This window comes from Semicossyphus pulcher, unplaced genomic scaffold (assembly GCF_022749685.1).
Source record: "Semicossyphus pulcher isolate SPU_LCO1_2020_fin unplaced genomic scaffold, fSemPul1.0.p SCAF_8, whole genome shotgun sequence".
NCBI classification, from domain to species: domain Eukaryota; kingdom Metazoa; phylum Chordata; class Actinopteri; order Labriformes; family Labridae; genus Semicossyphus; species Semicossyphus pulcher.
In genome coordinates, this window is record NW_027211759.1 from 11,513,914 (window position 1) to 11,541,806 (window position 27,893).

Genomic DNA, 27,893 nt, shown 5'->3' on the forward strand with positions numbered 1-27,893 from the left:
AAACACACACTCTACGACCGCAGCTGATATCTTTATTTCCTTTGACTTTAAACAGAAGTAGTAGTAGTAGAATTGCTCCAATGAATGTCAACATGTAGAATATCCTTTAACTACATGTAAAATCCTCCTCTTACACATTTCTATTCAGTCAGATGAGCCTGCACACACACACACACACACACACACACACACACACACACACACACACACACACACACACACAGTGAACTTTACTGTGTGTAAGACGTGCTAAAACGAAACACTGCCAGAGGCAAATGTTAGCGCAGACACACATAAATATCGACACAATAAGTCCAGTTTAGGAAGCAATTAGCCAGTTGTTTAGAAAAATTAGACTATAATTAGGATTTTGTACGCTTCCAGCAAACCCACAGTTTGCAATCCCAGCCCACATACAGTATTTAAATTCACAGCTTCCCTGATATCAGCTTAAAGCCCCGAGCACACAGCAACCTGTTTTGCATGCACGAAACCCGAGTTTGTTTAGTCATGGGAAAATTACACTGTGATGTATTGATTTATATTGTAAGGCCCTGTGGTAATAAAACAAATGGGATGTATCAGTCAAACTTATTAAACCTAATATACTGCTCGTGTGTAACTTCTGCTCGACACAGCCTGGAGCTGGATAAGAACAGAGGGGCTCGTAAAAGTGTCACACACACTGTTTTTCTTTCCTGCTGAAGTCATCAGCCGGTGTCGAGCCCTGCCCTGTTTTCCACAGACCTGCTCCATCTGTCAAACACAGCCCCTCATCCTCCCTTTCTCCGCCTGTTTTTCTTTCTGTCTGGACTCCAGATATCGTCCATGAGAACCTGAAGATGGGGTCGGACGGGGAGAGCGACCAGGCGTCGGGGACCTCCTCCGATGAGGTGCAGTCGCCCACGGGTGTTTGTCTGAGGAACAGAGGGAACAGACGCATCTCTGCAGAGGTGGGATTTCTTTCTCTGGCTTTATAGACCTTCATTGTCTTTCTGCTTTTTACATATGTCGTTGGATATGAGTCACTGGCTGCTAATAACAGGCTTTGACGTTTGAATATGCTGCTGTTATGAATCATAAAATATTTATGGTTCTGAAGGTCGTACCTGGCTCAGACGTTCATCCTCCGCTCTGTCTTTAAAGGTATTTTTTAATCGATTCACTGCAAAGCACAGAAACCTGAACATTTCACAACAGACCCTCGTTCTTCTCCAAAAGGTTGTAATTAGTGTTGTGTGTTGCAGCGCCAAGGGTGTTCTTGTAGTGTGAATTGAACACACAGAAGTCCCCAGCTGCCTCAGCACGCACACACATGCACACAGTGACTCCACATACTGTAATGCTGAACATACTTTTAAAAGCGGTCTCACAAAGGCCTCACAGTTGCCACCAGTGCCACCCACCCAACCCCCCACTTACATACTTTCTCTCTCACACACATACACACACATGCAGACACACGGAGTCAGTAAGGGGCAGATTCTGACATTCCTCCTGTGGTTACATAATGTCACCACATTATGGAAAGACCTCTCGCTGTGATGATTATTATTTCTCTGTTGGTGTCAAAATGGGATTAAACTTCACCACAAGAACTCTTTGAATCCAGGGTGTGTGATTTTTCTCATATTAAATACAATCCAGCGTTATTACTCACATCTCATTAAGTTTAACCGTTGGAGAACAAAGCGATGCTGCTGTAAAGATAATGCCGTCGTGGCTCGCACCACGAATCTCAGCATATGGACAGGCAGACGTGCGCACCAATGCAGATCAGGAGTGACGCTTTAATCCAGCTGGCTCATAGGGACTCATGAGAGGCAGCATGAAGTGAGAGGAGAAACTGCTGCTTTAACTTCAGGTGACAGATTACGTTGAGCTTCATGGGGTTTTCTTGAGTGCTGCAGATTTCTGACGTGGACTTAAATCAGATTTTGGAGGATCAAGTGGCAATTAAAGAGAATCAGAGGGACAAATTGAGTAACGTTTGATGCTTCTTAGTAATTTTTTGTCATTAAAGACATTCGGATTGTATTTTATCAACAATATCTGAAACTGTGTGAAACAATTTCTCCTTTTCTTTTCAACAAAGCCAAGACGTGGCCCCTTTAATCCACCGTAATGGCGACTAATGGGATTTGAGGATGTTCGACCTCCACGAGTCAGTACAGATGACTTTCCCAGATCATAGTGAAAGTGAACAATGACTTACTTACTATTCCCTTCTGCATTTATATCTTATTTTTTATTTTACACATTATTCTCAAACTTCTGGAAGAAACATATCAAAGATTTACTTGGAACATATATTTAAAGGGGACATATTTCAGCTATACAATCAATGTTTTATTACTCTAGTGTGTTTTTAAATCACGTTGGTAAAGTTTGTTTCGTTAAAAAAATTGTATACATATTTTAATTAATTATTTTTGGGAGCCTCTCCTTCCTCCTGAAACAAACATGCCGTTTGCAATTCAAAGGTCAGACCTTAGCCCCTCCCCCAAGTGAGTGGCCGCACTGCACTGTCACTCCAAAGTTGTAGAAAACATGGCTGCTGTAGGATCGGTTATTCGGCCTTATATGTACGAGCCAGGAGGTATCAGAATGTTAAGCTGAAATCTTGAGAACAACTTGACAACAAGCTCGAGCAAGAAGGCAGCCGGAGGTGAACGACGGTGAATGATGATTGGTCGATTTCAGCGAAAGCGAGGTTTTACGTAGAAACCTGCAGGTGTCCTGAACGGCCCATTTCAGAGGCGACCTTTTTAGAAATTTAATGTAAAACACAGAATTATGCAGTTTCACTTTTTAGCTGTGAACAATAAACACCCAAAAATGTGAAGCACATGTGCATATGAGAACATCCATTCAGAAGACGTGGCCCTTTTAAATCATTTGTAATTTTTCACTCTTTCAGAATCTACATTTCCAAAGTCCTACAATCAAATCAGCAGCTTTTTATTGGTGTTGAAGTGATCTTTTTTATAGTGACACCCACTGTACAATGAAATACAGTTTGAAACTCATAAACACAATCAAAACATAACATCTGATCAGCTAAAGATGTGAGAAACCATTTTTTTGGTTCTTAATTCCATAAAAAGCACTGAAATGAGTCTCCAACATTCACAAAAACACTCAGACAAGTGCTTTTAAACTCTACTGACTGTGTGTTTTGATGTGTGGTTGATGTTGTCACTACAGTACCTGCTGTGTGATCATGCGAGGGAAGGTCTTATGATTGAGGAACAGACACTTCCCTCCCTCTGACGCTGTTTCTTGGTTGGTTTGATTGCAGAATCTCTGGGCATTTAACGAGCACAGAGACAAACAAAGCTTGCAAGGCTGCACACACACACACACACACACACACACACACACACACACACAAAAACCCCCTTAAACTTGAAGCACCTTGAAGCTTACTCCATTCAGGGCTTCCCCCACAGAGTCACCTCTCCCTGTGTATCGAGTGTGCAAGCAGTGCTCTCCTCACTTCCTCTCACTGTCTAACAAAAGTGCATTGTGCAAGTCAGGTATTAGCAATGGGACTGACAGAAGGGTTTTTTGTTGATAAAGTAATCTAACTATTAAATCTCTGTGGGACGGGACACTAAAAAAAGGAGAAGAGAAAGAAGAGGAGGAGGAGGAGGAAGCGTCGGAGGAGGAGTGAGGAAATCCCTCCGTCTGTGGTCAGGTAGTGGATTGAGCGTCTCTCACGGGAGAGGAGGAGGCAGTGCTGTTTTGGGATTACATCACAAGGATTACTGTAATACGGTCCAGATGGGCCCCTGTTGTAACAGATTAGGACGGGTTGATTGGACACCAGGAGGGGGGGGCGGAGCCGGGGCAAAGGTCAGGTGATGGATGGCATCGCTTGCTCTGGGGACAAACCGCCAATCCTGACACAGCACACAGGAACGACAGGCAAAAATGTTTACATCATCAGCCTGGCTGCAATTTATACAAGTTTATTTATTGATTGTAAAGATTATTTTATTTGGCATTCTGCCTTTATTTGACAAGAGAGAGTAAGAGAGACAGGAAATATGGGTGAGAGGGGATCTCCTTTTTCAGATGTAAGAAAACATGTTTGCTTGCTTTATATCCCAATAACTGTCACATCATCAGAAGCTGAATAGTGTTCATTGTGTGAAAATAGAATAGAGATGCAAAGTTATAATTTCCACTAATTGTGAATCATATCAAAGTCAAAATATCTGTCAGAATAGTCCCAATACAGGGCGCTGGTTTGGCTCAGTTGGTGGAGCAGGCGTCCCATGTACAGAGACCACAGCCCTCCACGCACTGATTGAGATTGGACTCCTGGTCTGCCGATCATGCATGTCCTCCCCCACTCTCTCCTCCCCACAGCTCTCCTCAGCTGTCCTATCAAAAAAAGGAAAAAGCCTAAAAAAATAATCTTACAAAATAAAATAAAAAAATAGTCCCATATCATGCAGCCTTAATCGTCAGAGAATCGTTATGTAATTGATTTAACCTTTTCCAATGTGAGAACTGGCTGCTTCAGCTACAGGCTCATGGAAATTATCATGAAAACTATTTTCTGAAATTGTAACGACAAAATGTCAAGGCAAAAAATATAAAATTATAATAATACTAAAATATTGAAAACTATGTTTAAGTAGTGCAGTACATTTGATCAACATGAAGACGAGGCAACAGAAGACACTTGAAAGCACTTTACAAAAAGTCAAATAAAACGAACGACAGACAAACCAAAAATAAAAACAGTGGAAAAGGAGAAAAAAGAATATTCATCATAGATTATGAAACAGCAGTGCATACGTGTTTCAGTAGGCGCGCGTGTGCGTGTGTGTGTGCGTGCGTGCGTGCGTGCGTGCGTGTGTGCGTGCATGTGGGCCAATTTGTTATGTAAAAGCCACAGCGGGGTGAGAAAGCCAAAGTGGAGAAATAAAATGTCTTATTGCAGCCCCTTATTGATTATTATTCTATATCAAATAATTTCAGCTTCACAGCAGAATACAATGAGATAATATATATATAGATCAGGTAAAAAGCACACCTCTTTATTTGCTTTAAATCAGTTATTCTTTTGATGAAATTAACTAAAATATGTGTTTATGCATCAAAAATTCAGTTGCATAAGCTATAATTACATCCTTATATTAATATTTTATTAACTAGATGCGATCTACAGCATCTTTTATGTTCTCAAGTTGTAATAAAAACGTCACTTCCTGTAAAACTGGCCGTATATATACATCTCTCAGCTTTAAGCTGAGTCACTGTTGTTGTTTGGATGAAAGGCTGAAGGGTCGGTTCACCCGTCCACATGTCAATCACCTTCAGTTACTGATTTATCAATGAGCCTGTTGTTGAAATGTGGAAACATTCAAAGTTACATATTGTTGTGTGTTGGTGGTTCAGAGGGAGGGGGGGAGCGGTGTCACTGAGTGTCCAGTGTTACCTCAGAGGGAGTGGAAGTAGATTTAACGCAGAGAGAGAGAGAGAGAGGATTAACAGTAATCTAACAAATAGAGGAAATGCATGATGGGAAGAATCCAGACGTTGTTCTGAAAGCGTGTGTTTTATGTAACAATCATCAGGATCATGCTTTAATCCTTTGTTACTCTGCAGAGACTTTAACCCCGAACTCTTAAAGGAATCCAGAGGCAGCCTCTGTTATGTACACAAGTCTGCTCCATACAACTGTATGCTGCTACACGTGTGTTCAAACACACACACACACACACACTGCCCTCTCTGTTGGGCCTAAAGCTGGCTGCTTCTTACACATGCTCCTTGTTTACTTTGGGTTTCTGCCATTTTGTTGACAATCATTGGTATTTATTCAGAGCTTATGCTCTTTGCGGAGGGTTCATTCCTGTTTTTTCGGGGTTTTGCACCATGTTGACGCTTGTTTAAATTAGTTTTCGGTTGTTTTTAACAACTTGTGTGTTTGTGTGTTTGTGTGCAGGACCTAAACAAACGTCTCTCCCTGCCGGCCGACATCCGGATACCTGACGGTTACCTGGAGAAGCTGCAGCTGAGCAGCCCGCCCTTCGACCAACCGCTGAGCCGACGCTCCCGCAGAGCTTCACTGGTGAGACGGAGAGAGAGGAGGAGGAGAGGGACAGAGTGTGTGATAGGTAGAAGAGGGAGATAGGAGCTGTCAAATGGATAATGCATACAAAGTGTACAGCCGGTGCACCTGCTGATGTGTTTGAATGTGCTGATTCTCTGCTACCTCCACAGGGGAAGCAATTATCCTTATAATGTCAGGAAATGTAAGCTCTAATTTCTTTACATAAAGCTGCAAAAATACACATTGTTTTCAAATTTACAAAGGATCAACTGACTTCTAATGTCAAAGGAGTCCCTTTTAGTTATGAACCCACAGAGAATTATCATCTGACTGTGTTTCGATACAACCCGACAGGATACGCCTCGATACGATAGGACATGATACGACATGATACGACACAACCCGACAGGATACGCCTCGATACGATAGGACATGATACGACATGATACGACACAACCCGACAGGATACACCTCGGTACGATAGGACATGATACGACATGATACGACACAACCCGACAGGATACGCCTCGATACGATAGGACATGATACGACATGATACGACACAACCCGACAGGATACGCCTCGATACGATAGGACATGATACGACATGATACGACACAACCCGACAGGATACACCTCGGTACGATAGGACATGATACGACATGATACGATACAACACGACAGGATACGCCTCGGTACGACAGGACAGGATACGACATGATACGATACAACACGACAGGATACGCCTCGATACGACAGGACATGATACGACATGATACGACACAACCCGACAGGATACGCCTCGATACGATAGGACATGATACGACATGATACGACACAACCCGACAGGATACGCCTCGATACGATAGGACATGATACGACATGATACGACACAACCCGACAGGATACGCCTCGATACGATAGGACATGATACGACATGATACGACACAACCCGACAGGATACGCCTCGATACGATAGGACATGATACGACATGATACGACACAACCCGACAGGATACGCCTCGATACGATAGGACATGATACGACATGATACGACACAACCCGACAGGATACACCTCGGTACGATAGGACATGATACGACATGATACGATACAACACGACAGGATACGCCTCGGTACGATAGGACATGATACGACATGATACGATACAACACGACAGGATACGCCTCGGTACGACAGGATAGGATACGACATGATACGACACAACACGACAGGATACGCCTCGGTACGACAGGATAGGATACGACATGATACGACACAACACGACAGGATACGCCTCGGTACGATAGGACATGATACGACATGATACGATACAACACGACAGGATACGCCTCGGTACGACAGGATAGGATACGACATGATACGACACAACACGACAGGATACGCCTCGGTACGATAGGACATGATACGACATGATACGACACAACCCGACAGGATACGCCTCGATACGATAGGACATGATACGACATGATACGACACAACCCGACAGGATACGCCTCGATACGATAGGACATGATACGACATGATACGACACAACCCGACAGGATACACCTCGGTACGATAGGACATGATACGACATGATACGATACAACACGACAGGATACGCCTCGGTACGATAGGACATGATACGACATGATACGATACAACACGACAGGATACACCTCGGTACGATAGGACATGATACGACATGATACGATACAACACGACAGGATACGCCTCGGTACGACAGGATAGGATACGACATGATACGACACAACACGACAGGATACGCCTCGGTACGATAGGACATGATACGACACAACCCGACAGGATACACCTCGGTACGATAGGACATGATACGATACAACACGACAGGATACGCCTCGATACGACAGGATAGGATACGACATGATACGACACAACACGACAGGATACGCCTCGGTACGATAGGACATGATACAATATGATACGGCACGTTACCATACGATACGACACGACATTATACGATACGACAGGTTACCATACGACATGACACGATACGACACGATAACAAATGATAAAATACGTCAGGATACGACACGATACGACACAAGATCATACGTCAGGATACGATACGACACGATATGATACAACGCTTTATTGTCCCCGTAAGTAAATTTGTCCTGGACTGCATATATTTAGCTGCCTCCACAGTTTCCCTTCAGCTCCACAGAGCGTTTTAATGTCTTAAACTCTGCTGTCATTAGCGTTGTTTCACCCCACAGCCGGGAGCTCTTTTCAGTCCTCAAGCACTAATTAACCCACTGAACACGACCCGCCCGGCAGGGACCAGCACAAAGACAAATTTAGTGACCAGCTGGAGAAAGTGGTGAATATTAAGCTGCTAAAGAGCCAGATGTTTGTCTCAGGACAAAGCTAAGAAGAGGAGGAGTATGATGAATGTTGAGAATGTTGAATTAGCCAGTAAGACTTCCTTTTTGCAGTCTATGAATGGTCGTTCACATAACTACACTCTCACTGGATAACTTTGATACTGAATTCCAGCACATCCTGCTCTCTGGTTCTTACCTTATTACCCCTAATTCTGCAGCAATAATGTGGCTAATATCCACGTCTCTCAGATAAATGTAGTAGAACAGAAACTACAATATGTCCCTGTAAAAGCAATAAAGTGCTAAAATCTCCAAACTGGCTTATGTAAATGTACAGCACTCTCTGCCCACGTCAGAGCGAGCCCTTCTGAAATGAGTTTCAGGCAGAGATGGAGAGAAACAGACACAGGAAGGTCAGCAGAGAGAGGCTACATAACAGAGAGATAGCAGCGAGAGTTAGTGTTTTATTTAAAGGCAGCATGAAACAGAAGTGAGAGAGTGAGAGAGCTCACACCTTGGCCTGAGACCTGGGTCTAATCTCATCCCCTCGGCCTGTCATGCGTTCACGCTGTCAGCAGCCTCAGTAATTGGCTTGTGGTTTTACTTTGAATGTGCATCTGTCAAAAGCAGAACAGAGAAAAAGTATGAATGCTTCACCAAGTCAAATGTATTTGCATGCACACTCCGGTTCTTATTATTGGACTGAAAATACGGTTTCCATTTTAGTCACCTTTTAATTTGAGTAATTAAAGTTATCTCAGTTTCATTCTCTTTGGAGGAAGTAATGTGGGAGCCCACTTCCCAGATATCCAGACAGTGTCACATGTGTCCACGGATTTTCACTAATTTTTGAAGTTGTATCTGTAGTCATCGATCTTTTCTTTGTTTGTTCAGCCATAGTAGATTACTGTTTACTCGCAACACGTGCAGAGAGCGGAAAAGCAGCCGCTTAGCTCCGCCTACCCTCTCTGGCAGACCAACTATCAATTTATGTTTTAATGTTTTAAAGCTGTAATACAGTAAGTGAACAAATCTGATATCTATATAGATATCTAATATTTAAAAGAATTTAATGAGAAAGTGTTTTGCTAACTTTTCCACCCTCAATTCAGAAGAATCAGAATCATAAGTATCGATTGCAGAGGGAAATTACAGCGTTGCTCTCGCTTACTATAAGAGAGAGAGGACAGAATTAGATGACTCAATAGTTGATAGATTAATAGAATAATAGTTGTTGCACATTGCACCGATATTAAATCTATTACACAAGTAAAGTAACGTCAATGTTGTCGCACTGTCGCCATGGCTACTTATTGCACAAGTATACAAAATACCAGCATAGTGCAGCTGTTGTCATATTCTTCACAGATCCTCAAAATGAATTTAGAAACTCATCGTTGGCTTGTTCATCCAAGTTCACATTATTCATGTGACGCTAACCACTCATTTGACATATCCTAAAAATATTTGGGTTGAAAGTTTTGCTGTTTGCTGTCACTTTTTATGTTTAAAGTTGGGCTGCACAATAAATCGCAATTTCATTGTCAAAGCAACATGAGCATTCAGAATATTCACATCGCAAATGTCTGAATTGATTGCAAAAAATAAGAGAAATTATAAGATAAAGTAGAACTTTAGCTGCCAGACAGCTCCAATAATCCAGTACAAACATTAATAAAAGACAAGATGACAAGGAGCAACTCTAGCAGAAGTAAAAATGATATAAACTTGATTTTGTTTATATATAAACAAGCCACACTTTTCATTAAACTAGTGAAAGTATTACCTTTTGGATGGAGCCCTGGGTATAATGGTCGTCATTTCAAACCACTTTGATGCGATCAGATGAAGCCCAAACTTGCGATCAGTGACCCTTTCAACTGGAATAGTTGGTGTCAATTTATGGTTGGAGAAAAAAGAATTTTATGGATTTTTATTTTGGATTCAGAGAGAAACAGGTGTTGTTAATATGTTTTGTATTTGTTTATTTATCACACTTCATATTGTTGTTTGCCACTGATGACACCCCAAGGCGAAGAACTGCCAAATTCTTAAAATGGCAGCTGTTGCTGTCGAGCCGTGTACTAGCTGCTACAGAAACTTTCCTCAGGACTCGAGATGACACGAGTGTCACACCACGTCACATCACACCTTCTGAGTCGGCCTTTTATAGAGCATTGTCTGTTAGTCATGAAGCAGTTTGTAGGCGAGCTTCTTGTAAGTGAGTGGTTGTGAATGACAACATACAACTAAAGTAAATTTACCGGTAACACTCTCTATGAAGACCACATCTATAGGTCATTATAGGGGCATTCATAGTGAGTTATAATGCATCCACACTGTAAGACCCTTCAACTCACATCTATAATGTTTTATGACTGTTGATTTAGTGCATCAGAAAGCATCTGTGTGTTTATGAGTGGAGTCATAAAGCATTATGAATGCATTATAATTCTCTTTGAATGCCCCTATAACGAACTATAGATGTGGTCTTCATACAAAGTGTTACTGTGCAATCTTTCATATTTTTCTTCAAAGAAAAGGTCGCAGCCAGCGATTTGACCCCCTGATTTAAAGCGCATTAGAGTTTCCCCCGTGTGATTAACCTGATTTCAAAATAAAGCACTCCTGTAAACAAACACACGGTAGAAGCCAAAAGGCAGCGGTCGGTTGTCACAACAGATTAGCCCTGATGGTGGTTGGGGGTGTGTGACCTCCTTACATGCCCCCTCCTCTGCTGCGTGGCCGTCATAAGGATTTGCTGTAGTGTCTGTAAGCTTGTCAGTGCTAATAAGAACAACACCCTCATTAATGCCGCTTGTCCTTTTCTCTCCTCCAGTCAGAAATTGGATTTGGGAAGCTGGAGACCTACATCAAACTGGACAAACTGGGGGAGGTATGTTGGAGTGTGTGTTTCCTGTTGACCTTGACTTCTTCACAGGTGCTTCTGCTCTCATACTGAGTGATATAACACATACAGTTTACGTTTAACCCCTCACAGTCTGACTGTGTCGCAGCTTCTGACACCTCTCCTCTCTCCTGCTCCTCCAGGGCACGTACGCTACAGTCTTTAAAGGGAGGAGTAAGCTGACAGACAACCTGGTGGCACTGAAGGAGATCAGACTGGAGCATGAGGAGGGGGCTCCGTGCACGGCTATCAGAGAAGGTATCTATTCAGCAATGCACCATGAACCTCATTTGTTACTCACAAGTGCTCCCAGAAGGATTTAATGTGGACTCTCGTGTTTTATAATAACCAGCTGTTCAGTCAGTTCAGCTGTTAGTGTGGTTAAAGGATTTCCCCGTGATTTAAAACTTAGAACTCCCCAGAATTATGTCACTCTTTCCTAGGAAGTCCAGGCATTTCTAAAAAGCAGAACTCATTCACCTTCTGATCTTTGATCTTTCCTTTTCCTGACATTGTGTTAAAGTAGAAGTTCCTACTTAAAGTATGTCATCTTAAAGTTTAAAGCCCCCGTGAGGAACTTTCTGTTTGTGTTGATTCTGGCGCCCCCTGTGGACAAAGCCCTACTTCAGCGTGCAGTTAATCGCTTCCCCCTGCCAGAGGTTTCAGGCATTGAAAATAACTATAGAGAAATAATCAATCTTGTCGCTGATGGTCTGGTTTGCTTTTGTAAGTAATCTGAATTAATTTCAGTCTGTTTCATAACCAGCAAAGACTCACAGGAGCTTTAAAAGCCAACAAATTCTAACCATTAAAAAAAATATTTCTTTCATGCAGAAATAAGTCATTTCTGCATGCAGAGCGTGGGAGGTAGATGTGTCGCATGCTTTGTTAGTTTGAGGGAATCTTGCTCATGATGTGGTTATAATGTGAGGGCGATAATCTGCACTTGATGCTTCACCTGTGGAAAACAATAAAAAAAAAACAGGGCTGACCCGAATACTTCGCAGCCTCAATCGTTGCCATGGTAATTCCTTTTGAAGCCCTCCAAAGTAAGAATTAGCCCAGTAAATAAGAATAAGCTTATTGAAATAATAAGTAGAGCCGGATATATTGGTCAGCCGATTTCATCAGCAGGTACTGGCATGTCGGCCAACATATCCTCTGATATGCTCCGATATTATTCTATACATTTCAGCAAAATGTAAAACATAAAGAGATGCCTGGATGAGTGTAAGGCTGTGTCAGTATGACAGAGCTTATTTTTCATCGCGTGGTCCAGACCCAAAGCTTTTTAAACAAAATACAGCTGGAGTCAAGAAATGTAACAGCCACGTCACTCATGGTTACAACTATAAACCAGCACAAAAATAACAATTACCAACATACGTTCTAAACAGACACATTAAAAACACTAACAGAAATTATTATTTGCATTTTGAAAAATAAAACAGCAACTTAACTTAACTACTCAGTCAGCACTAGGCAGCAGGCATGATGGGAAAAGAGGTCCCTATCGCTGGCAGACTGCATCTCTTTTTTTGTATATATATATATCATATATACGTACTGTATATGTGTATCGGCTGGTTTGATATCAGAATTTTTTCCCCCTAATATCGGAATCAGCATCAGCCCCAAAAATCTTGTATCGGTCGGGCTCTAATAATAACCTAACATTGATCATTATGAACATTCATCTGTTCTAACGAGGCTGTAACTTTCAGAAAGCATCGCTACCAATTTAATGCTATCCCTCTCATCTACTCGTCATACCCCCGTCGTCGTAGCGAAGCTTCAAATATAATCGACAAATTGCGTCCAAAAAAAGGTATTCGGGGCAGCCCTGTCGCACACTTGAGTTGTTAACTGTGTTTTAGTATGAAAAGTAAATGCAAGAAACTGTGACAGTCGAAAAGTAAATCCAGTTTACTCTTACAAAAAGCAAGAAAAACAAATACCTAAAGTACTTTTCCCAGAAAATGGAACCAGATTTAGGTTAGAATTCAACCCGTGTTTCTTTTTTAGTGCATCATAACTTTTGCAGGTGGCAGAAACTTCTCCATGAGTAATGTTGTGGTTTTGGAGTGAAAACGAAAGACCAACGACATGAAAGCATTATTAGTTATGTTTGCAGTGCGGTATCTTGTGCTCTGCTTGTCCTTGGTTTTTGGTTTTCTTACAATACTCTGGATTTGTTGATTTTGTAGTCTGATCACAAACGTCTACACGGGTTTCTTTGTGTTTTATAATGAGCTTTATAAAAATAACACTGATGTCTTGATTGGTGGATACCGAGAGGCCTAAAGTATAATCACTCCGTCAGTGTGACAGCTGTCTCCTCTTTCTTTTCCTGTAGTGTCGTTACTGAAGGACCTGAAACACGCCAACATTGTGACGCTGCACGACATCATCCACACAGACAAGTCGCTCACGCTGGTGTTCGAGTACCTGGTGAGTCCAGCAGACCCTCTGCTATCTCATCCTGCGTTACTCACCTGTTTTTCTGTGCACAGATGCTAAAATGAATATATTTCACCTCATTATTATTCATGACCCTCTGCAGAGATGAGGATGATAATACGGCAGCACAACTGTTCAACTGCAACAGTTTGTGAGCCTGTGAGCCTCACTACTCCTCTAATTCTCCCCTCTCTCCTTCATCTAGGACAAAGACCTGAAGCAGTACATGGACGACTGCGGGAACATCCTGAGCATGCAGAATGTCAAGGTGAGCCTCCGCAGGCAGCCTGCTGGCCCGGGCCAACTTCATCAACTGTCACGGCTCTGTGGTTGCTGGTGTCAACACTAGCTGCACTGTTAGTGTGCCCCCTGGTGGTGGAGTGGAGACAAGTGTGGGGAAACTGAAATGTGTTGTCTCAACCTTCTTCTTCTTACCTGACCACTTTGTGTACATTTGTGTACATTTGGTTAAATGTGCCTTTGAGGAGGACTGAAACTCAACTTAGGCTAATAAGAAGGAGAATGTAAATATTGTGCTTCTGTGACTTCATGTTTTTTATACTTCCACATCTACATTGTAGCTTGGTTTTGATTAATTGCATAAAATAGTCTAAAATTATTCTCTATTCTCGATGAATATCTCTCTCCTCAGATCTTTCTGTACCAGATCTTGCGAGGCTTGGCGTACTGTCACAGGCGGAAAGTTCTCCACCGAGACCTGAAGCCCCAGAATCTGCTCATAAACGACAGAGGGGAACTCAAACTGGCCGACTTTGGTAAAAACAAAAACACTACTTGCTTCAATTGTTCATCTGTGTTCGATTAAACGTCCTTTTTGTCTTGAAATAAAATCTCTACCAGCTGAGTAACACCTGTTAATGCAGAATCCTTTTTATTTCTCAAAGACTGTGATACAATAAAGCCACATTTCAGTCTTTGGCATTTTGGAGTAAAATCCTTCAGATGAGTCTTCATGACTTTCTGCCAAATGTGTCTTTTGGATCTGTTTTAATTTCACATGTTTGTGCTCCACAGGCCTGGCGAGGGCCAAGTCTGTGCCCACTAAAACATACTCTAACGAGGTGGTAACACTCTGGTATCGGCCTCCCGACGTGCTGCTGGGCTCCTCCGAGTACTCCACGCAGATAGACATGTGGTGAGTGGGTTTCTCTCTACGGGGGTGATTACAACTGCGGGAAACACTGAGTGGACCCCTGGCTCCTCTCGTCATTATGTTTCTCTGTAGCGCTGTGAAGATGAAGAGGCAAATTTAATCCTCAGGCAGAAAGAAGGTGTTTTTTGTGTTTAACTGAATGGTTTCTCTTGAGCTTCAAACTCCCCTGCTGCTCCTCCTTTGATATTTTATTCATTGAGGCTCCACTCAAGGAGTTTAACCCCAGACGTTAGTGGTAGATCAGACAGAAAACCTGTTGAGTTGACTGTCAGACCTGATCCCTCCTGTGCGTGTCTTCCGTCAGGGGTGTGGGCTGTATATTCTACGAGATGGCTGCCGGCAGACCCCTGTTCCCAGGCTCCACAGTGGAGGACGAGCTGCACCTCATCTTCAGGCTGCTAGGTCAGTACTGCCCCCTGCTGACAGGGATGCACTCAAACTTTTTTTATAATATGATCCTTTAATCGCATTAACCCTGGCATGTAGCCCCCCTGCTGCAGCGTGAAAAAGCAGCTTCAGCTGCCCTGTAAACCCCGAGTGTAACTGGACCGACTGAATGTCCCTCCACAGGCACTCCCTCAGAGGACAGCTGGCCTGGAATATCCTCCATCGACGAGTTCAAGTCCTACAAGTTCCCCAAGTACAAGGCCCAGCCACTTATCAACCACGCACCCAGGTAAGACAGGGAACATCTTCTACTACTATCACTTTAATTTATATATTTGAACATCTTTTACACTCCTTTCCGGTATCTAAAACTCCCCCCCTTCCCTCTCTTGTTAGCCCGCTTATCACTGAAGATGGAAGTGAGAATTTGTTTGAAAACAGACCCAGGTATAAGACGAGAGCTGCGTCTGTATGTAGAGCTTTTTAGGTTTTAGAGTCAGACATTATTGGCTTGTTTAGTTAGTGTGCAAGTGTGTGCGCTGTGTCACTTCCTGTAAGGAAATCCTGTGGAATAGTTGACCGAGTTTCCTTCCTTACACTCACCAGCATCTGTGCGTCACCCCCACCTCTGCTGACCTCCCCCTCTCCCCCTCCCTTTTCTCTCCAGGTTGGACACCGATGGCATCGACCTGCTGATGTCATTCCTAAAAGTGAGTCTCACTAAATCTGCCCGGCATGATTGGGATGTTAAAAGCAGCGCGACACATATTGCAGCTATGTTCGGACTGTATTTTTGGAAAGAAGTGCATCAAGGCGCGGCGACACATTCTCATTGCTGACCCAGTTTTTTTTTGCGTTCTTTAATGTGTTTCTTTTTCTTCCCCCAAACTTCAGTACGAGTCGAAAAAGAGGACCTCTGCTGATGAAGCAATGAGACAGCCGTACTTCAGGAGCCTGGGGCCACGCGTGCACACACTGCCAGAGAGTGAGTAATGAAATGGCAGCGCAGTAATGCAGACTTGGCAGGCTCCTCTAGGTACAGCTCGAAGGATATTGCAGTGTACAGTGAGGATCAGTTACAGCCTCATAACAAAGACGCTATTCTCCTGGCAAGATGTGATGTCTGCTGCACTGACTGACTCTTTTTCTGTCTGGCAGACATATCCATATTCACACTGAAGGAGGTCCAGCTGCAAAGAGATCCGGGCTACCGGAACTCGTCGTACCCCGAGTCAGGTGAGGAATAATGTGTGTTTTGTCTTGGAGAAAGAGTATTTCAAGCTGTGAGGTGCAGGGAAGTTTTGGGCCGAAGGAAGAAAAGCTGTGGTAAAAGTACAGCATGAGGTGAAAGGGACAGACATTCTCAACAAACAGGAACAGGAAGTAGCTATTGTAGTTTGGACTGTTCTCGCCTGTTCACTGATATTTCAACAGTTGCAGCAGCAGCTTAAAAACATTTTATGTCAAAAGTAGAAACGCACAGAGATGATACTAATATTTATATCATGTTATTTATAATAGATTAAATTAGATGTTTATTAAGTGAAAAACATCTATAAATCTGCTTAGATATATAGAAAAGAGATGATTCTTTATGTACAGAGCTTGCTTAGGAATTACCATTATATAAAGTTGTAATCTCGAAGATTTCAGTTTATGGCAATAAACGGTAATTACGGGAGCACACTTCCCAGATATCCAGACAGTGTCGCATGTGTGACGTCCACGGTTGGCTCCGGTTGTAACTCTTGATTTTCCTCGCTGACGGTCGCTTTCCTTTTCAGACTGTTTGCTTCATCTGAGCTTCGAATTTGTTTCTTTTTCTTTGAATTTTCACTTATTTTTGAAGTTGTATCTGTAGACATCGATCTTTTCTTTGTTTGTTCAGCCATAATAGATTACTGTTTACTCGCAACACTTGCAGAGAGCGGAAAAGCAGCCGCTTAGCTCCGCCTACCCTCTCTGGCCGACCAACCACTGCTGGGTGATGGAAAACGCATCACTAACTGGGCGCCGCTTGTGATTTTTTTCTGTACAAGTCCCCACAGACAGCCAGTCTGTAATACTGCAAATGTAAAGGCTTTCATCAGTTGGCCATCGGCTCAATCACCTTCGTGATTGTGACTTAACGGACATTTCTTTAAAATGAAAATCTTTGAGATTATTACTTTTATTTTACGTCTGAAGAAGAACTGCTAAATGCTAATTCAGCACACTTTAATGGTGTCTGAGTGCCAAACTGTGAACAAATAAAGGGCTAGAAAAAGGGGCTCAATTTACAGCCCCAGGTGTAGATCACTGAATTAAACTGAATCTAATTGTAATCTTAAATCTCCCACTTTAAACTGAACAGAATAAACTCTGCTTCTTCTTTGTCTCCCCTCAGGCAACGGAAAGAGCAGAAGACAAAGCATGCTGTTTTAGATTCTCTGGACTGTATTTTTTTTATTTGGGAAGGATCTCCTCGCTGTACAGTCTCGCCGATGGATCGGTAACCTGAGACGGATGTTGGCGCGCAGCATCATCATCATCACTCCCCAGAAACTCGTTGGGAAACTCGTCCACAGTGCGACCGACCCCCTTCTCTCCAGGTTTGGCCTGAAGCGGGCCCAAAAGAGACGTTTATATACTGTACATCTATATTTATTGAGAAGAGAATTTGCTGCTAAATACAACTACTGTCTAGAATTCTAACTGGCTCGGTCACTTTAATGAGTACATGCAATGTGTATAGATTTTTAATTTCTTTTCTTTTTGAAGTGGTGATATTTTACGTGATATTTTTTGTCATTATTTCCATTTTCATAACAAAAGTGCACCTCAAAGCTCCTCGGTGTGTGGGTGTGCGAGACACGCAGAAGGACGATTCTGTAGCAAGTCAAAGGGGGTTTGATTTTCTGTCTCCGATGCCGCGGCGCTGCTCTCAGCTGCACCCATCGTTTGCGACCATTTGCTCTGAAGGTTTTTCTGTGATATCATTTTATCCTAACTGGAGGCCGTTACGAGAGCAAGTGCGTTCTTGTCAGATGCTGGCGTATCATTCCAGGATGCTGTGGTCTCTTGTCGTGACCAATGAACAAATGCAGGGGGAAGGAAAAGGCAATGTAGGATTATTAACAAGGGCATTACAGGATTAGTTACGCCTCCTAAATTCTTCAGAAGAGATTAAACTGCCGTGAACAACCTTCTCATCCTTTTCCACCTCAATCTGACACGTAATCTGCCGCAGTCTGTTACACGGGCGAGGTGCGAAGTGAATCCCCGGTGTTGGAAACGAGACTCTGCCTTCCTGCATCTCCTTTCTGCCATTCCCCCTCTCCCCATCAGCTGTAAAGATGTTCTTTTTCTGGATTGCCTCCATCTTTGTGTTGCATGCCTGCTCTGTTGTATGAGGAAGCACACAGCCACTGAACTCCTATTTCAGGGAGCACTAGCTATAGTCCTGCCCCTAGTGAACATGATACTGAGTCAAAGTCTATTTAACAGTGTTACAACAGATGTTTTGTATGATATTCTTTAACTTTATTTGTGGATAATTGTTATTGGTGTGGGATTTCATTGCAGATACCCTCCCATATTTGAGCTTTTTTTCCAGAGTAAAGAAAATAAAATTTAAAGTTTAAACAGAAACGACATGAACTGTTTTTCTTCTTCTTCTTCTACATTGTTGTAGCAACTGTACAATTAATTTAAAGCATTTATTCAAGCATTCAATGCTTTGTTTATTGAAAATGACAGACATTCTTCACAATACAAAATTATACAGAATACAAACTGTATACCAAGTCCAGTATAAAAAAAGAGAACATTACAAGTGTTACAAAGGTTTTTCATTGATTTGAAATCTCGTCTTCATTAAAAGATTTAGAAAAAAAAGACAAAGAGAAACAAGGCACAGCCGGTACTATCTGAGAAGCATAGTGCATACAATACATACAATACAACACGAGTGAAACAATCAGTTTCACATTTTTATGAACATTTAAGAAGAGAAAGATTTTTTTACATGATTAAAACAACCCCGGCTCTCTCTGCAGAGCGAGCTTCCGGCTAGTCTTTAGCGGCTAGCTACACGTCACTACTGTCCACGGTGGACAGGGTCATGTGGAAATGTGCTGTACTTTATCACAAGAGCCACAGGCGTCTCACAGACATCGCGGCTCATCGTATGGCTTTAACCAAGTGCTTTCAACCACTGAAATCTGAAGCAACTCAAGTGCAAAAACAAAAGTGAGGTCACACACTCGTCTCGTAGGACTTTTCTGAAGCTAAATGTAAAAAAATACAGACGCTGCTGCAGATGATGAGAATGAAGAGAAACTTTCACGTGAGATGGATGAAGATGTTTTTTTTTTTTCTTTCGCAGATCCTGGATCAGGATTTGTGGGTGGTGGGGGACAGGAGCAGAGAGGAGGGTGTTCCTTCCAGGTTGGGCAGGGGGACGGGCATGTGTCCGTTGATTAGACTCGGGAACTGCGGAGGAAGAGAGAGGGGCTGAGAGTTAGCGAGGAGGGGACGGAGGTGCTCTGAAAGCTGCTTTCCGGTGAGGAACTGCAGCATTGTCACCGCTCTGGTTTCCTGTTTTTTTATTCATTGTGCCTCTTCCTTCTCTGTCCCCTGTACCTCCACTGCAGAAGGAGAAGTCGACAGTATTTGTGCACAAAGAATCCGGTATGGTGTATGCATGTGTGTGTGTATGCACTGTAAAGGGGGTGTGGTGTGTGTGTGTGTGTGTTTCGCAAGTGAGGAGCAGCTCTCAAACCAGTCCACCCTGTTCAGACCGGCTCCCCTGGGCTCAAACAGGAAGTATTCACAGGATTTCCTCTCCCTCTCATGAGCGCTGAAACAGGACACCTCTGCTTACTAAGTCTCAACCAGTTTCACAACCGCGTTTGTGTCTTCTACTTCAGCAGACCTCAAAAACATTTTTTTTTAAGATTTAAATATCATTTCTGTGAAGTGCAAACCTGCAGGAAAACTAAATCTAGAAGATGTAGACGGATGTGTGTTAAGAATGTACATTTTAGTCATATTGGGTACGAAAAACAAATGAATTACCTTTTGTAAATGTTTATAAACTGGTTCAACCTGATCTCTTTGAAAGATCTCCCTTAAAAAAACGTAGAAGAACGGGGCTTTTGCAGCATTAAATTTCACCTGCACAACTTCCTCATCTGCTCTCAAACACAACTAGTAAACAAAAAACCTGTTGTGCACACCCTCTGTTCTCATCTGCAGCTTTTTTTTTTGTCCCTCTTTGCGCTCACACCTGCGTGTGTTTCTTACCTGGAAGAGGGAGCTGTGGCCCTGCAGCCGGGCGGGGCTGAGCGGAGCGACGGGGCTCAGGCTGCTCCAGAAGTGAATGCCTGACAACAGCGGACTGTGAGCCAGCAGCAGACCGGAGGGAGTCTGCGAGGAGGAAAAACACAGAGTGGGGGAGATTTCGTGTAAATAAGAGGAAAATAGTGGAGACAACATCGGTCGCAGAGCGTTGCTCTGAGGGTTTTTGGTAATGCGAAACATGCTGAAATGGTAAATGGACGAGTATTGGCGTTTGGAAAAACAAACTGACGGAGCAGGAAGGAAGTCTGCGGTTTCTCCCCGAGAATACAGGGGTGACGTGCAGAGGAGAGGAGGAGGTGGACGGTGGGGGATGTTGTTGATTGGGGGGGGAGAAACAGGGAAGGGGAGGGAAAACATATGAAATCAATTTCTGCCTCTCTCCCCTGGTCTTCTCTCCCCCTCCCCCCCCCCTTACTTTCCCCTGTGTCACCTCAGAGAAGTGAGCCAGTGTTGCGGAGGGACTCGGCCTCGCTCCCATTATTAATGGAATTATTGGAGCATATGGCATCACTTAGGGCCTCTTCCCCCCTCTCGTAGGCTGGACTCGCAGAAGATTTCTGTAAATCGCTTGTTTTCCTGTGATCTCTCTCCTTGGCCCCTCATAAACAGACAGTGTGAGCGCTGCATTAATGCCGTTCTGGATGTGTGGAAGCCTGTGATGTGGCAGAGGCGCTCGCCTTTGTAAATAGATTATTAAACACCCGTGGATGCTCGGAGCGGAGCCTGTGGGGGTGATGGCAAAGATCAAAACAAACCTAAATATCACGGCTGGATGAATGTGGCTCACTTGTGTCATACAAGCAGCTACTGAATTTACTGTACGTCGCATGCGCAACTTTTCACTACAAGCGCTTTGATTTCTGAAACTTTAATTTGAATATAGAAATGATTCCAGCAGGCCTGTTATTTTCAGCACAATCTGGCAGTAATTTTGGCTTCTACCCGACAGAACTGCTTACTGAAGTTATTTACAAGGTTAAATCCCAAACCAAACACAGACAGTGACTCACTTAATGAGTCTAAATTTGCATTTGTCCAAACCTATGTAAAGTCTCCCTTATGACACGAGCGCATGAGCACATTTTCCCCCTTAAAATAATAACAATTTACCTTTTTCGTACATTCACTCTGTCTGTTTCTTCGGCGACTTAAATAAATAAAGCTGTAGACTTTCCACCAGTACATGCCAGGCTGTGTCGGATGTCTCTTTAAGGACACTGACATCAGACTCTGTTTAAATCCCATCATCTCCCTGCGGCCGGCCAGGCCAGCGCTCAGAGGGCACGGAAAGGGATATCATCACAGAATTAGTCTTTCTCTGTGAAGTTTGATTATTATTAGGCTCACTGTACTTCAGCTGTGGCCGGCACGTAGTCTCTTATAGTCTACCTTAAAATGACTGAGAGCAGAAACAACAGAACTTGTAAAAATGTGTCAGAGGGAAGCTTTGGGGTGTGTAAACATGTCTCGACTAGAAAGAGATGAAGCAGGTTTTGGAGAGGTCTCAAGTGTCAGGGGAACGTCTCAGCTAACAGTCGTAAAGAGCATTCATCATATCGTACATAACAAGTACCTCAAAGTGCTCCAATCATAATTTAGAGTCTCTAAATGAAGGACACTCTCTTGAATGCGGGAAGGCACACTTAAACACTAAGCACTATTATCTGCACTGTGCTGCTCAGAGGAAATGATAGTACTTTGTGTTCAGGTTAATCACCTGTGCAGTGAAGAAGGCTGGAGTGAGGGAGCCAGACGGCAGCGCGGGGCTGTTGAGGGCGATGGAGCCGATGTCGGTCCCTGCGAGGAGCAGGGACGGGGCGGAGATCTCCAGAGCTTTGGGCTTTTTGTTTTTTGATGGGAGTCCATCTCCGTTACTACTACTACTACTGGAGCTACTTCTAATGCTGCTGCTGCTGCTCCTCTTCTCCGCAGGCTGCAGGGCTCGCTCCCTGTGCCCAGAGGAGAGGTTGAGGGGCTGAGCGCTCTGGTCAGAGTCCTCCTCCTCCTCGTCGGCTGCGGGGCTCCAGCTTCGTCCGGACTGGGAGGATTTGGTGTGGGGAGAAGACGGGGAGTGAAGTCTGGACAGGTGGGAGGTGACGTAGGACTCAGGCTTTGCAGAAGGAGGGGGGCTCCGTTCATTGGCGTTGGTGCCAAAGCGGATGACGGAGCGCGGCTCCTCCTGGCGCTCCCGCAGGGCGCGCAGCAGCTCGGGCTGGCCCTGCAGGGAGCCGATGCTGAAGGAGGAGTAGAGACCGGAGCGGAGGTAGTCGTTCCGACACTGCTGTGCACCCAGGGCTGCCAGGGTCCTCCTCTGGGCCTCCTCCTCCCCTTCCTCTTCCTCCTCATCTTCCACCTCCAGCTCAGAGACCTCTCCTTCCTGGAGGGGGAACCTTCCAGAGGCCAGGCCCATCTCCACCGCCTGCGGGTCCATCTTCAGGATCTCAGGGAAGGACACAAACTTGTAGACAAATTTCTGGCCAATCACCTTCTTGATGATGTTCTGCACAAGAGACAAACAGCATTAACCTTGAGAACACTTCATACATTTACTCTGACTGGTATCATTCTAGAAAATAATAACACATATTGATTATCCAGGATGATGACGGCACTTCATTTCCAGAGTACGCTAAATACTGAAACAACTGAGAGCTACATCACAGCCATTTCTACTGTGTGCTTGAATAGAAAGAGGAAGTGGAAGTGCCTATCAGTGGAGGTTGTGGCTTGAATAAGAAGAACAACAAAGAATTTGTCGTGTTTTTTCACTCCATTCACGTGCCTCCAGGTCCTCTCATAAATTATAAAATCTGCCACAGGACTCGTCAGACCAGCTCCTGCACATAAACCCTGCACGCCTCACCTTGTCGTAGTAGTAGCGCAGCGCTCTGCTCAGCTTGTCGTAGTTCATGTTGGTCTTGTTCTTGCGCAGCCCCCACAGCTTGGCCACTTCCTCCGACTTCAGCAGCTTGAATTCTCCGTCTGTGGACGTCCAGCAGATCAGGTGTTTGTGACTCTGGTCGAGCAGCAGCTGCAGCAGGAACTGCCACAGAGTGATGGCACTGTCCATAACTGCAGGAGAGTGAGAGGAGGGAACCAAACATTTGACTGTTAAATTTGACGTCAGAGCCCTTGATGGTTATTTTTAAATATGTCATATGATGAAGTCTGAGGTGTTCTTCCTGTAGCCGGGAACGCCCACATTCAGAGAGGTCAGCTGACGTAGAAAAAGCACTACAGATACATAAACCTGCAAGATGCTTAAAGGCGGTTTTCTCTCTTTTCAATGGGCTTCACTGCATACACACTAAACTAGGTTAGTTCAAGAGGAGGGAACGGCCTGTCTGAGCTGTAACATGTGGTGTAAGGAAGAGCAGGCCGGTGATGAATAGAACAGTGTTAAAGACTGAAGTGTAATGTAGCAGCAGCAGCGAAAAAAAAAAAAGTATAAGGAGGAACAACAGCTCAAGCCAGAAATATGCTGCGGTTCAACCTGGCCCTCTCTCCACAGGAAGTATGACGGGCCGGGGAGGGTTATTCCTTTAATAGAGGAATGTGCGGCCGCGGAGCTCCTGTCTGCCTCGGAGGAGATCATACAGCCGTAGTGTGAGGGGGTGACGCTGAGGGGATTCATTTAGTAGCCAAATGATAGATAATAACATCTAGATGATAATAGTTAAGTCATTTATGAAACTGAAATGCAAAACAATTTGTAGTGAATGTGAGATTTAGCTACTTTTTTCAGTTTGTCTCAGTTGTTCAGTTTGTTTGTTTACTATTTCCTGACATTTCAAAAACCTGTAACAGATTAATAGATTAAAAAAAAACAATAATTAGCTTCAGTCGGTGAGTTTAAGCCCCGCCAAATCACTAGCAAGTCACTAGCATCAAGTTTCAAAATGCCTCAATAACTTTTTAGATATTTGCTGTTTCAGTTTGGCCAAATTTTAGACTCATTTATTCAGAATTGTTGTATAAAAAGTATGTCTAAAAGAAACATATCCTCAAAGTAAGGTAAATCTTGGGTACCTACATACTATTCTGATCTATGGTTGGGAGGACCCTGATGCTAAAAAACAAAGACACCACTCTGGCCTTTAAACCTCTACATATCTCCGTCCGAAGAAGAGAGAGGGCTGAACTCATTTCCGACACTCGCTCTCCCCTGAGCTTTCTATCTGCCATGTGAAACTACAAACCTGTCAGACTCAGGACTTCCTCCTATTCTACTTCCAAGGACAAATGGTGAGGAGAGGGGATCCCACAGCAGGGGAGCGTTTCCCCCGGTCCTGCCACACTTCCCATCAAAATCCCAAAGCGAGACAGAGAGAGTCCAAAGATCAAATCATTGTCTCCTTTTCACAGCTCCACCCTTTAACCCACTCTGAACCCAGACTTCAGATAGTCTCTTAAACACTTTGAAGCAAAAGTAAAGCTGGCCCATAAAGAGCGGCTGAGCTGACAGGTCTACTGTACAATTAGGCCAGTGTGACTCATAAACATTCACCTTTGCAACATGCTGCAGAGGTCCACTAAAGTACAGAGCAGTTTCCTTACAGAGTTTATACATCAATAAGTGTAATAAAATCATAATAACCTCAATGCTGATTCATTTTATGAAGATAACAGTGAAAGGCCTTCCACAAAATGATAAAATCCCTAATATCAGCCCTACAGATAAAGTACAACTCCTTCCAGGAATATTCCCGGACATTGTGGTGGTTTTGGTCGGGGATCAGGACTCCTGTTGCGGATGCTCAGACTGAGAAGTCTCGCCGTGCGCACAAAGCGATCCAGTGTGTTGGCTGAACGGAAACTCCTAATGAGATTAGATGGAGTGTGTGTGCAGACATTACTTAGCCATGACTAAATCTGCTCTCTTCCTGTTCGCAGACGGTGGAAAATTCAACATGGGCCCATAAGAAAAAGCATCTCCAAACAGCGGACATGGACTCTGAGGCTGTTCTTGCTTTACTCGTCTTTTGTTTGCCTCTTTTACAGGAAGGCTACATTTGTATCCGGGAGTTTAAAGTTGCACTAACTGTTACGCACAGAGGTCTGGATCACTACTCTGCCCCACTGACTCATTTTCAAGATGTTGCTCGGACCGGAAGACGGCACAAATGTGTCTAAAACTCTAACTATTCTTGATTAAAACTTTTTAATACACTCGATAGGAAGAGATTAACACGAGACAAAAACTTAACAGCAAAGAGAATTCATGTTAAGTGTGAATATACAGTCTCAAATACTCTTATCCGAGCGGTACTTCAGCTTCTACAAGCCAACAAAGCGCCGTTCATACAAAGATGTCAGATTATTTACGTTACCTGCGACGTCTGCCTCGTTGTTTTCCCTCCGTGAAACTTTACGGTGAAGCTTGTGTGATTCCTTGTTTTTCCATGCTTACTTCTGCTCTACACCGTTGTGCTGGACTGAAATAGGATCCTGGGCTTTTTCTTTTTCTGAGCAGGAAGTTGGAGCAGGCAGACACAGAGCCGGCTGACTTCCTCTCCCCTACGATTCCCCAGGCAGTTTGCCGTCTGTGTAAACACACTTTTCCTCCCCTCCTCTTCTCCTCTGCCTGCCCGCTGACGGCCAGCAGTAGGCCTACTGTGTCGGCACACATGCAGATACAGAAACTCCTACAGCCCTTAAACTGACATCATCACACCGCAGCCTACTGTGGTGCGTTCATGTGCGCCTTGTTACTCAAAACACTTCCAGTCACAGGCGAAAGTTGTGTAGCTGTTGTTTCACAATCGTGATGGTTTTTTTGCGGTTACGGAGCAGTGAATAAGTTTAAACCTGCAACAGGGTAAAGTTAACCAACTAGTTCTATGATATCCAGGTCAGCTCAGGTCTAGTATGATTTATAAAGAACATTTCACAGCAGCAGAAGAGCACAAGAAATAGACCAAGAGGAAACAAACAGACTTTAAAAGAAATTAAAACATTAAAGAAATTAAATATACATTATATGTTATTATAGATATATTCATAGACTACATAAATACCTACAACTATGTTCATGAATTGTTAAAAAAAATTGGTAAGAATTTGTCCAATGCGGAAATGACTTTTTTTTTTAAACTTTTTTTGTACTATATTTATTTACATTTATTTGAATTGTTATTAATATTCTAATATATTAGTAGAACTTTAATCGATTTTTTTATGCATGTATGTATTTTGAGTGATTTAAATTTAGGAAAAAATGAAAATCAATAAATATATTAAATAAAAAATGTACATTCGGGAAGTGCATGTATTTGACAAGGTATTTTGGATATTTTGTCAAAATAGAATGATAAATCACTGTTACCTTAAGTTGTTGCATGTCGAATTAATAGCCCTTTTAGTATTACAATGCAGGGCCGAAGAACTATGATATACATGGCCGGTCAAACTTGGAAGTGTAGCATAAGATGATAAGTTGTTTAGGTATGAGCTTTAAGATGCTACTGTTAATATCCTGTGTTAAGATTATTTGGTCTGTATTTAAGGTTTGGGATGAACCGGAAGAAAAAAAACAGACAATCAACAACATCCCTAAGCAGGTATTGTACCTTGCCAATTCATGGTACACATTAGACCGCTTGGACCGAAGGGAAACCATGAGATGGTTACATTTAGGTCCTTCTCATATTTATGTGATAATATCAGCCTTTGCTATTGAAATTATTTGGTCCGACAGATTAGACTGAACAAATATTCAACCCTTTTCTTTAGGCGGTCAGTTCGTTAAATCACAGAATGAGCTCACAGAGGATCTAATGTAACACACACAGCAAGTATCTGAGGACCCACAGTACCTCTGTGAAGTGTATTATTAATAAAGTTCTGTTTTGTTATGTTGATCTAAGACTAATTTCAGGGAAATCTGACAAAGGAAATCTAATCTAGCAGAGTAATCCGGGATTAGTTAAGGTTTAGTATGGGGTTGAAGTCAGGGTAACATTGTTGGCAGGACACTTGTCTGCTAACAAAGTGTTTTTATCTACTCGGAAACTTAAGTTGTTTTTACAAATAACATTGTCTGATCAATTGGAATAGTTGGTTATAATGAATTTAAATACAGTTAAGATAAAATTGTTAATTTTTAAATAATGATCAGATGTATTTGTGTCATAATGGTAAGTGGTAAGGGTGCAACAATTTAATATTATTTTAAATG

At 43.1% G+C, this 27,893-nt stretch overlaps 2 protein-coding genes across 3 annotated transcripts in view; one reads left to right on the plus strand and one right to left on the minus strand.

Moving 5' to 3' along the window:
• Positions 1–18,997, plus strand: part of LOC138612413 (cyclin-dependent kinase 17-like) — a 35,941-nt gene extending 16,944 nt beyond the window's left edge. Inside the window, exons 4-18 of one of the 2 annotated variants that reach the window (XM_069685632.1) lie at positions 820–953; positions 5,966–6,091; positions 11,284–11,340; positions 11,496–11,610; positions 13,709–13,803; positions 14,018–14,080; positions 14,465–14,588; positions 14,848–14,968; positions 15,291–15,388; positions 15,557–15,662; positions 15,770–15,820; positions 16,041–16,083; positions 16,268–16,358; positions 16,532–16,609; positions 17,760–18,997. In XM_069685632.1, coding sequence (XP_069541733.1) covers positions 820–953; positions 5,966–6,091; positions 11,284–11,340; positions 11,496–11,610; positions 13,709–13,803; positions 14,018–14,080; positions 14,465–14,588; positions 14,848–14,968; positions 15,291–15,388; positions 15,557–15,662; positions 15,770–15,820; positions 16,041–16,083; positions 16,268–16,358; positions 16,532–16,609; positions 17,760–17,797 — 1,340 coding nt within the window. In that variant the 3' untranslated portion in view covers positions 17,798–18,997. The remainder of the gene's footprint in view (positions 1–819; positions 954–5,965; positions 6,092–11,283; positions 11,341–11,495; positions 11,611–13,708; positions 13,804–14,017; positions 14,081–14,464; positions 14,589–14,847; positions 14,969–15,290; positions 15,389–15,556; positions 15,663–15,769; positions 15,821–16,040; positions 16,084–16,267; positions 16,359–16,531; positions 16,610–17,759) is intronic. The other variant, XM_069685631.1, reaches the window with a different exon arrangement.
• LOC138612414 (ETS domain-containing protein Elk-3-like) lies at positions 18,908–26,356 on the minus strand. Its single transcript, XM_069685633.1, has 5 exons — positions 26,047–26,356; positions 23,580–23,788; positions 22,434–23,216; positions 20,660–20,782; positions 18,908–19,846 (listed from the first exon to the last, which is right to left on the minus strand). The coding sequence occupies exons 2-5, from the start codon at positions 23,784–23,786 to the stop codon at positions 19,748–19,750; spliced, it is 1,212 nt and encodes a 403-aa protein (XP_069541734.1). The 5' UTR covers positions 23,787–23,788; positions 26,047–26,356; the 3' UTR covers positions 18,908–19,747.
• Between the last annotated feature and the right edge of the window lie 1,537 nt (positions 26,357–27,893).

What these genes read in the sequence shown, in the direction of transcription:
- LOC138612414 (XM_069685633.1), bottom strand. Translation starts at nt 23,786, where the DNA reads ATGGACAGTGCCATCACTCTGTGGCAGTTCCTGCTGCAGCTGCTGCTC. An exon ending in CAGCCTTCTTCACTGCACAG is followed by an intron (nt 20,783 to 22,433) that starts GTGATTAACCTG and finishes TCCTCCTCGCAG; the next exon opens with ACTCCCTCCGGTCTGCTGCT. An exon ending in GCCACAGCTCCCTCTTCCAG is followed by an intron (nt 19,847 to 20,659) that starts GTAAGAAACACA and finishes CTTCCTCCGCAG; the next exon opens with TTCCCGAGTCTAATCAACGG.